Consider the following 10,868-nt stretch of genomic DNA (forward strand, 5'->3'; position numbering starts at 1 on the left):
AATCTGACTGACACTTCAATATACCACAACCTTCACTGAGAAGATGAGCTTCCTTTTGTCTCCTCTCACTGAACAAAGAGTTACTAGTTTAGATCACAGCATAATATGCAGTATTATATTGTCATTTTTGATGCTCCAACAGCATACGTCTAAATCCATATTCCATGCCTATCTTCAGGAGAATAATGACCCAATACACACCTCTCAGTATCTATTAATAGCAACAGCACCAATTTCCCCTTAACACAGAACACATACACCTCCAAGTTAACCAATATCTTAAATAAAAAAAGTTATGAAATCATATCCAGCTGGGAGGCCCTCTTCAATTAAAATAAATAAATCTAGTTAGTTGGTTTCTGGGAGCATAACAAATCTTGACTTAGCAAGACAGCGGAGCTCACATCCAAATTCACTTCTGCCTGGTCCTTTTTGCTGCCGCATCAAGCCAAGTCAACATTTGGCTTAGTGTGTCATCTGATCTGAACAGGGGTTTGTGGTTAATTTCTCTCGTCACTAACCATGAGTTGCAACCAAGAGCCCTGGGGTCAAATGAAATGAAGGGAACCTAAATTCACAGCTGAGAACCCAAATCCAACAGATTTATATGGAACTTGGAAGTACACTAACATTTTCAGAATTCTGTACTTCTTGGGTAAAATTTATTCATTCCACAAAGTTGTCAGCTACTTAACCTCTAGCTGGGGTTTATAAAGAATTTTGACAAAGGCAAAACGCTGCTGCAGACTGTATATTCTCAGTACCATTTCTCAGTTGTTCTCTTATTCAGCAGAAAACAGAATGCAAGACTTTCGTGTTACTACACCACCCCCAACAGGCCTATGTACGCAATTCTAGCAATGGATATTTATGCTGTGGAGTGGGGAAGAGAGAAGAGGCAGGTAAGCTTTAACTCAGGGATGGGGAATCTGGGGCCCCCACAGGCTGACCACTGGAAGGGCCACAGGTTCCCCAGCCCCGTTTTAACTGAATCGCAGTTGCAGCTTCATTATTTATTACTGCTGCTCAGTGCTATGGCAGGCTTTGGAAGGAGAGGTAGGTAGGTAGGCAGGCAGGCAGCAAACCTGAAAGCAAAGAAGCACATTAAATATGTACTCCAGCCAGAAAGCCACTGGCTGTGAACACACACAAAGAGTGTGATTGAGCAAGTGCATAACACATACTCTGGATAACTAAAGCTGAACAGATTAGACTATTACTTAATGAAGTGAAACCAAGGGAGAGAAACATGCCCTCTTAGGTAACAAAGTTTCAAAGACATTAATTTTACCAAGGACTTCTACATTACCCATAGCTTTTGCAAATGTCAGACATCTTCTCTTTCATTACAGTGTCAGCTGGGAGTTTAAGCAATAGTAAGATCAGTTGGTTATAGCCCCAAGTAAATAAATGTGAACGTGGCCTGAAAGTATTAAAGCAAAAGCAAAAAAAAAAAAAAGTTAGGGAAATTACATAAGACTTTTTAAAAAATGATAGATAACACAAGTTTGTTTTAATTTGAATCAAAACACTGCCAATATTAAGGGGAGATTCATGCATGCTGCTTTAAATTAAGGAGGGGAACATGAGGTTGGACTACTCCCAACAAATTCCCCACTGTTAAGTATACAGTTGTACCTTGGAAGTTGAACAGAATCCATTCTGGAAGTCCGTTCGACTTCCAAAATGTTTGGAAACCAAAGCGCGGCTTCTGATTGGCTGCAGGAGCTTTCTGCAGCCAATCAGAAGCCGCGGAAGCCCCTTCAGACGTTCAGCTTCCAAAAGAACATTCGAAAACCGGAACACTTGCTTTCGGCTTTCGATCGTTCAGGAGCCAATTTGTTTGGGAGCCAAGGCGTTCGAGATCCAAGGTATGACTGTACCTTTTAAGTAGAGATCTTTACCAATCTTCATTTGTACTGGAATTACGTTTTTTAGCTGTGCGCTTATCACACTGAGCTTCTCTGGAAGGACAGAACTTAAATTTAATAAACAACTAATAACATAATCCTTGATCACTGGCCATGCTGTCTGGGACTAATATGAGTTGGAGTCCAACAACATATAGAGGGCCAAGGGTTTCCCATCCCTTCCATGTCCTAAGTAAAGATGTATCATATAATAGAATTCCCCACCCCCACACAGAGCAAGGTTATCCAAATCAATTATATATCATGCATTCTGTCTCAGTTCTCTCTCCTGAAGTTAAAGATGGCTGGGTGATCTTGTGACTGTCCTTGTGACTGTCAAAAGATAATGCCTTTAGGAATGTGAATACAATTATGAAGTGTGGACAAACAGCAAGCTTGAGTCAAACGCTATTCATACCGTGGATTTCCTTGGGCATCCATTGTACTTGCTGTATGTGGGGCATCTTGAGAAACTGCCAAAGATAACCAATCTAATCGTAATGACTCAGGGTGAAGAAGAGATCCCAGGAAGGACAGCCTAGAAAGAGATTGTTCACCGCTAATTATATGTGCATTCTGGCAATAAAAAGGATTTACAACATACAAGCAACTAGGACTAGTTTCACAATATGGCATACTTGAATGTCATTTAAGTAGTGCTGCCTTTTAAAAAGAAATTATCGTCCAATTATAAGGAGCCAAAAGAAATGTTTAATGCCTTATTGTATACAACCATACTGCATTAAAAAGTTCTCAAATAACCATGTCATAAATTTGATGTATGCAGGGTTTTTTTGCTAAGTTACTACCCACTCAAGATATTATTTCCCTTCTCAGAGACCTAATGTCATTAAGAAGCAACAAATATTTTAAAATCATAGAATTGTGGAATTGGAAGGGACCACAAGGGTCTTCTAGTCCAACCTCCCATTAAAAATCCTCTAATGAGAGTCCACCTTTCACCGCTACCCTAATTATTATTTCCATGCGCTAATTATTATTTCCAATTATTATTTCCATTTTTGTTCTACAGAGTAAGAGAGTACAATATATACCGTTCATCTTCTGCCCTTGATTTGATCAGACTGTCTAAATATGCCAGGAAATGCTGAGGATTGCTTTTACAAATTTGCTTGATATCTGAAGGCAAAATAGAGGGACAGAACTTGATCAAGGGCCTTAGCGAAGTTTCTCCAAATTTTTCATAAAGCCTGTATGAGAACAAGAGAGGACACAAAAGTCACACTTATTTAAGCAAACAATTCTCAGAATTATTATTTACTAGCATGGTATCGATCCACACATTTAAACATAGCTAACACTGCAAATACAGGGTGAGTCTTTTAAAAGAGGCCCCATGGAACATGTGTATTCTGTATCCACGGGGCCTCTTTTAAAGGACTCACCCTGTACAACTGCAAGGTTTATCACAATACTAGTGAGGCTTGCCTGAAACTAGATTGTGGAAACAAGGGTCAGTCTTAACATTAGGCCAAATGTGGGAAACCTTTGGACCTCTGGATGTTGCTGAACTACAACTCCCACTATTCCTGGCTGCTGACCACAATTACTGGAATTGAGTTGTAGTTCAACAACATGGGGGGGGGGAGGTTCCCCACACCTGCACTGAGCAAAGTGAGCAGATGTTGGGAGCAGCACCATCAGCTCCAGGGCTGTTCCTCAAAAGGCCTCTGACCCTTCCTCTCTGCTGGACACTACAGAGCTATGGCTGCTATAAGACATGTTTTTGCCACCATACTGTCTCAGGTGTTGCGAAGGACAGTCACATCATTAGTGCTGAATTATGTCAGCTTCTCTACCTATAATGGGAAGGGGTGCCATCTTGCCCTTCACCTCAGGTAATGAAATATTATGGGCCAGCCCGAGAAAATGCAAGTATGAAACCGCCTCCCATTAATAAAAATGCAAGACGACTGATCTGAAGAGTGACTACATACGCAAGCCTAGTATTAAATAAGATGTAGTCAAATTAAGTCAAATGGTGAATACCTTAGGACATGTGCTAGCAACACAGGAGCATCCCAGGGACCCAGATCCACTAGCAATTTCAGTATTCTAAACATATCTCCATTCTCCAGGGCCATAGTGACTGGACTAGTCCGAGTCAGTTCTGAAACCAATAATTTTAGATGTAACAACTATATTGAAAAGTAACATTAAGAACAGGAAACGTGCTAATTTTCACATAAACATTAAATGGGGGGGGGGACACACACTTAAGAGATAAACGGTAACCAGGAAAAAATCAGTCAATGTAATTCAGGATATATTTTAATTGGATTTTACTTTTGTTTTTATGAATGGGAGTTAGATAAAGCTTTCAACTGCATTAATGTTAATTAGGAATAAACATATAAAAAGCCCACTGTGTGATCCCAATGGCCCTAGTTCAGCATCCTGCTCTTACAGCGGCCAGGCAGATGCCTGTGGGATTTGAGCACAAGAGCGCTCTCCCCTTCTGTGCTTCCAGCAACTAGTTTTCAGAAGCACTACTGCCTCCAACTGTGGAGGCAGAGCATAGCCATCATGGCTAATTGCCATGGAAAGCCCCAGACAGCATGCCCCATATTTCAGCTTGCAAGTATTTTCAACAAATTTCATTTTGAACAAATTCTATATAAAGCTTCGACACAATGACAGACACAGGATCCTCCAACAGTTCAATCTTACATTGATCTGCCTGGAATCAGCCCCGATGAGTTCAATACGACTTACTTCAAGTTAAGTGTGTACAGAACTGCACTGTGAATTCATACAACTTGAGAATCGTAGAACTGTAGGGTGGGAAGGGACCCCAAGGGACATCTAGTCCAACCCCCTGCAATGCAGCGATCTCAGCTAAAGTATCCATGACTGATGGCCATGCTTACCTTTTAATCCTTCCACATAGGTTTCCCAAACTCTAGGATGATTGCTATGACAGGTTATAATACATTGCTTCAGCCTTTCCAGATCCAGAAGAAAAAAGTAGTCTTTTATGAATCTACAAGCCAAGGCATCTGAATCTTCTGGCTGCACATACTGTTCACCATTAATTTGTGAATATTCATATACATTTAATTCAAAACATAAAGTTGCCAGCTCTACCAGATCTTTCTGAATATTCTCTGGTATGAAACATGGAGAATGAATCTGAAAAGAATGGTTAAATGTGGTTTCCGACTTCGGATATTTGCTCAGTATTTTATCAATATGACTGCTACTATTTGGCCTGGTATTTTCTTCCCAGGTGTCTTCTTGTTCTTTATTTACATCATCATTTTCATAGTTTGTTCTCAAGACAGGCAACTGTTCTGTATCTGCACATTCATCATGTTGAGGCATTTCCACATTTTCTTTGAAAACTTGCTGGTCTTCAGGCTGCAAAGGCATCTCATTGTCTATCTTAGATGAGCTCTCATCCAAAACGGCAGATGCCTCGAATCTAAATGTTTTTTCCAGAAATGGAATCCAGTTTAGCAAAACTGCTCTCAAGTACTGTGGCTGTAACAAAACTAGCGGATCCTGAAGTCTGGTTCTGCAAAAAGGAAATATGCAAACTTACAATTTGATTTTATACCCACAAGAAAAAGAAAGCAAATTATACTGCCAACATTGTAGTTTTCGTAAAGAATCTCTTATATGCGTTTTTAGGATTGCAACCCACAATTAATACTTTGGGCACAGTTCAGTCCACCTTTCCTACAATACAGCTACATGGAAAATTTGTTCCACATATGTGCAAAAACAACACAGTGAGCCATTCTGGAGAATGGAAGGTTTGTGTGGACTTTCATAGCCCCATCTTAGCCAGCTTTGATGTTCCAGAGTTAATAACCATGGCTCCTAAACTTCCAGATAAATCCTGAATGTAACAGTAAGCTACTTTTCTAAGAACTAGCATTACAGTGTATGGAGAAATATTAGCATAGCATTACTTCGTGCACAGTTTTAAAAACAGTCAACTTTCATCTGCGTAGAACAGGCATGGGGAATCTGTAGCTCACAGGCTAAATTAGGCCCAGCAGGTATGTTAATTTAGGCTGTGAGGCTTTCCCTACCCCCAACCATGCCCACCTGCATCACACCAAACATCACATGTGTAGCAGAGAAAGGCATGGCTGCAAAGGAACAATCAGGAGTATTAAGAGTACACTCTGCAAGCAGGACCTTTCAAACTGGGTACTAAGCTCCCTGGGATGGTGACGATGATGATGATTTAGTAAATTTGTTGGTCGCTTTATCTTGCCTAAGGCAACCCAAAGTGACTTACAACCAGATTGGCTCTACTCTGGAAATTTCAGCCAAAGCTTCCAAGGGGAACAGATCCATCTTCATTTTCAGGCACAGCATGAATCCAAACCACCCCTGCGAGTGTCCTCCTGATACTTCCTTTTGAAGTTAAGCCACCTGACATCATGGCAGCATCAGGTGAATGAGAGCTGGGCAGCCATCAGGGATGGGGAAATTAAGGATCAGGAATATACTGGTGTTTGTTTTTTATTTCTTTTTGCTTTTAACTTGTTTTTAACTTTTTAATTATTTGCCTGTTTGGTTTTATGGTTTTTGTATTGTTGTATACTACTGTGATATATCTTTACAATACAGCGGTATATAATTCTTTTTTATAAATAAAAATATAAATTATACAAAATATTCTACTAATGTTTTTAATATATTTTGATCCTGACCCTGCTTGATAAAGAGCTCAAGGTTCTCCTCTCTGCATATTGTATCCTCAGAACACTAGATGCCTTACTTACAGGGTCTCCATAGTTTCTGCCCCGAGGTCTTTAAGGGGGTCCTCTTCATGAGGCTGGCTCTGCAGCTCAAGCCTTGAAAGAAAAAGTTAATTTTAATAGCCAGCGGGAGGAATGAAAAACATTTTCCTGTCTTACTCCTAAGTTTGTTTCAGTAAAACTCTATACCACCTAGAAGACAGGTCAGTATAAAAGCACCAAAGCCTTTCCATTTTCTTTTCACTTTGGTGGCTCTGCTCACATATTTTTCAGTGCTACAAATACAGAATTATGTTCTCTTCATCTAAAAATGATGACCATGCATTCCCAGGCGTGTTTCTGGGCATGGGTTTATTACTATACTTCTGTTACCAAACCCTACCCCAAGCACATTTTCTTCGTAAGCTTGGTATTCCATGTCACAAAGTCAAATGCATAGCTGGATTCCAGTGCCACTTCCAATAGCCAAAGGTTGCTTTTTGGTAGTATTGCGGTATGTTACTAGAAATGGGTGATTCAGAAATGCATTTGCATGATGACGAGTTAAAGAGTCAACTGAAAATGCAGTTGTTCTTCCTGCCTCATCACCCTGTTGAAAGGAAAGGGTTGCTGCACAGGCTAAAGGAGCTTTTACTCACTCTTCGTCGTCTTCTCCTTCCTCTTGAGGTTGGGCTAGTCTAGCAGTCATTTCTGGAAGCTGTTCTTCATCTTTAATGTCCTGTCTGATTCTATCAGGACTCCCATGAAGAGTACCAATCTTTTCTGTGGTCTTACGTACAAAGCTAGAAACACTGTAAGTTAAGTGTAAACATTGTGTGAGCACCAAAAACGAAAAAACCATAGATTAAGGCAGTTGTGTGGCACCTCAGAATTTATCATAGCAAGAGCTTGCACAGGTCTTCTTCAGATATATAAAGCAGATCAAGAAGATGGATGATATATGTTGCTGCTCTGTGCGTACAAGGCAAAATTATTTTGGTCAGCATAAGCAGAGATTTTAGAACATTAAACAATTGTTAAAGCAAGGTTAAAGAAAATATGGTTAAAAGGACTAGTACCCCAAATTAGCCGATTGCTGGGATTAAGCTATGTGTTCAGGGAAACGCTGAACCTAAAAGCGGAAATTCAAATACAAATCCTTGCTTCTATGATGCTCTACCCACTTAACACTGTTGATGCAATAGCACTCCTATATTGAACATAATACACCATTCATTCCAGTTTTATTTATTTTATGTTTTGGGGCTTTAAAGGTAAAGGGACCCCTGACCATTAGGTCCAGTTGCAGACGACTCTGGGGTTGCGGCGCTCATCTCGCTTTATTGGCCGAGGGAGCCGGCGTACAGCTTCCGGGTCATGTGGCCAGCATGACCAAGCTGCTTCTGGCGAACCAGAGCAGCGCACGGAAACGCCGTTTACCTTCCCGCTGGAGTGGTACCTATTTATCTACTTGCACTTTGACATGCTTTCGAACTGCTAGGTTGGCAGGAGCCGGGACCCAGCAATGGGAGCTCACCCTGTCGCAGGGATTCGAACCGCCAACCTTCTGATCAGCAAGTCCTAGGCAATGTGGCTTAACCCACAGCGCCACCTCTGTCCCTTTGGGGCCTTAGGCTATGTATAAATGAACAAAGGTAAGTGAAATCAGGGAGCTGGTGTAGCCAAGATTAGATGCATTGTTTCTATAATGTTCATACAATTTTTAGCATGTTAGATTGTAGAATTGTTTCTTTTAAATAGAAGAGAGTAATCAACACTATAGCATTTGTTTTCTCCCACGTATGCAAAAATTGCTGGTGGATACAGATGTTCAATCATTAGAAAATAGGAATAGCAGTAGACCAACACCTTTATTACGATCACAAAGCAATATCACAAAGCTTTCAAGTGTACAGAATTCTTCATCAGGCTCAGTGTTGACCAATTTTTTGAAAAAAAAAGGAAGTGGGAGAGAGGAAACATCTGGGCATGATGAGAAACCCCAAAGTCTGCAAAGTATGCAAATGCCATGCTGAACACACTGTGTTAATCTAACTGGAGGATTGTGCTGGGTGCAAATTATGTTTTAGGTTATACCAAGGACTACTAAAACTATACGGCCATTCCTCCTTTGAAAACTGTAAAGCAAGAAGTTAATTAGATACGAATGGCTGCTGGCTTTTATATTTTCAAAAGGGAAAATATAACAGCCACTATTTCTTTGTTCCATTATCCTTTGTAGCCACTTTCAACCAGAACAACAGTTACGAGCATTGTGGGTACATTATACTGAACTGTTTGAGCTCATAATCTCAAGAAGGTTAGAATTCACATCTCATACTACAGCCCTTTTCAGGCGCTCTCTTCTCAAACAAGTGGAAGATGGAGAGTGAGGTGGTGTTAGAACAGTATTCACCAATCTGGTGCCCTCCTGTTATTTTAGAGTATAACTCCCATCAAAGTCATGGGGAAGGCTGTCTTACAGCAACCCTCAAAATAATCATTATCAATTCCGTTGTGGTGGTTTCCAGCCTCTAAAATGTTAAAATGCAGCATCACTATATGGCCCAAAGGCAAGCAATCTGCTTTCCCCCCTAAAGACCTATTCATTTACTTTGCCATTTTGGTTGATTCTTCATTGCCAATTCAATAGAAAGGACTAAAAACATCTTTTAAATTTCAGTATTTTATTTGACCGTTCTATGGCCAATTTTTCTATGCAGGAATGAAGAGACATCCACATATCACCTGAAAGTAATGCTTTCTCTGTCTTGTGCTGAAATTAATAATCAGAAGAGTCTTCTGCAGAGGCCTCCAAGCAGGACACATCCTGATAACTTTAGGACCTCAAAGTTAATCAGATATGAAGTTTGAAACAGCAGTAAGTGCTGGGTACCTATAGAAGTGGGATCTTTTAACTATATTTTTCTTATATATCTATGAATGGCATCAATCCCATTTCAAATCTCCTCTCCCGATCCTGAATCCATGGTCTGAGAACTCCTTGATTGTGCCCTGCATCTGGTTCCAATCATGAGAGGACTTATTTGACTTTAATGCTAATTGTTTGCTCCTATTGGTTTTAAAACTCACCATTGAGGATATTATTGACCAATGGGTCAGTCACTGGATCCTTACTAGATAGCTCTGTATACCCTACAGCTGCCTTTAAGCACTCAAAGCATTCCAAACTGGCACTACTTGGGATGGTATAGTCTTATACTTGTAATGAAGAGCTAGGTTAAGAAGGATAATGAAAAACATTCACAGTTGCAGAAGCATGACCCACATGTTAAAATTAGTGGTAAACAGCTGAAGATTCATGAGCCACCCAGGATAAGGTAAGCTTTCCCACCACACTCTTATGCCCTTTAATGATTAAGTAAAGACTTTTAACCCCAGCCCATCTTCAGCTAGCTAGTTTCAAGGAGTCAAAGGCTAGCATGGAAAAATGTGGCATGAGTTACAAGTAATGTTTAATGATTGGACAAAACAAAAAGTATGTAATGGGTGAGGAATTCACATGTGATTTTACCTGTCCTTGACAGCTTGAAGAGAGACGAGAGGAGATGGGGAACGGAATGACAATGGAATACTGAATGGAAGAAAAGTCTCATTCCGATCAGTGTCGACCATCACAGAAGCATGAGATACAGTGTCTAACAAACAAAATTAAAATTTAAAAGTCATAAAATGGAGTGATTTGACAACATATGCTTAGGACTGATCAGATGCTGTGCTTCACAACAGATTTTTTTCACCTCCTTCAAGTAGGTATCAATGCCAAAAGCCATTCAGCCATAATTGCCACCTTTTGCCAAATCATATGGGAAATAACAACACAATCTGAACCACCAGCATTTAGGTGATCTGGCACTTATACTTTTTTAAGAAAGCTCCTCGATTTGTCAGATAACTTTGGGCCTAGTTTCAAAGCATCTGTAGTAAAATGCAGCTTGAAATAGGAGTCCTAAAACACACTGCTAATATGCATTTGAGGTTCGGGCAGCAATTTAGAATCTACAGAACCTGAGGACTTTTCAAATGTGTGTGTGTGTGTGTGGTGTGTATATAACACACACACAAACATATCTATATCTAATCTATACCTATATCTATATCTCTATCAGTGTCTCCTGGAATCAATTATGCAACACTCAATTTAGAGATTAGAGAATAGCCTCAATATCACTGATATTTTAGAGTGAGCAACAGATCATTTCCACAATGTATTAAGCAA

At 40.1% G+C, this 10,868-nt stretch overlaps 2 protein-coding genes across 6 annotated transcripts in view; one reads left to right on the top strand and one right to left on the bottom strand.

The window, feature by feature from the left end:
• The window catches only part of C1H18orf21 (chromosome 1 C18orf21 homolog), a 165,242-nt gene that overhangs the window by 18,988 nt on the left and 135,386 nt on the right, over positions 1 to 10,868 (top strand). The gene's annotated exons all lie outside the window — the stretch shown is intronic.
• Positions 1 to 10,868, bottom strand: part of HPS5 (HPS5 biogenesis of lysosomal organelles complex 2 subunit 2) — a 28,117-nt gene that overhangs the window by 4,163 nt on the left and 13,086 nt on the right. For 3 of the 5 annotated variants that reach the window (XM_053393049.1, XM_053393040.1, XM_053393031.1), the window contains exons 13-20: positions 10,164 to 10,287; positions 7,288 to 7,440; positions 6,674 to 6,745; positions 4,802 to 5,448; positions 3,921 to 4,041; positions 2,966 to 3,121; positions 2,329 to 2,448; positions 1,310 to 1,423 (exon numbers count right to left, since the gene is read on the bottom strand). In XM_053393049.1, the coding sequence (XP_053249024.1) occupies positions 1,310 to 1,423; positions 2,329 to 2,448; positions 2,966 to 3,121; positions 3,921 to 4,041; positions 4,802 to 5,448; positions 6,674 to 6,745; positions 7,288 to 7,440; positions 10,164 to 10,287 (1,507 nt within the window). The remainder of the gene's footprint in view (positions 1 to 1,309; positions 1,424 to 2,328; positions 2,449 to 2,965; positions 3,122 to 3,920; positions 4,042 to 4,801; positions 5,449 to 6,673; positions 6,746 to 7,287; positions 7,441 to 10,163; positions 10,288 to 10,868) is intronic. The other 2 variants (XM_053393059.1, XM_053393069.1) reach the window with 2 other exon arrangements.

The sequence above is a fragment of the Podarcis raffonei genome, chromosome 1, assembly GCF_027172205.1.
Source record: "Podarcis raffonei isolate rPodRaf1 chromosome 1, rPodRaf1.pri, whole genome shotgun sequence".
Lineage (NCBI taxonomy): Eukaryota > Metazoa > Chordata > Lepidosauria > Squamata > Lacertidae > Podarcis > Podarcis raffonei.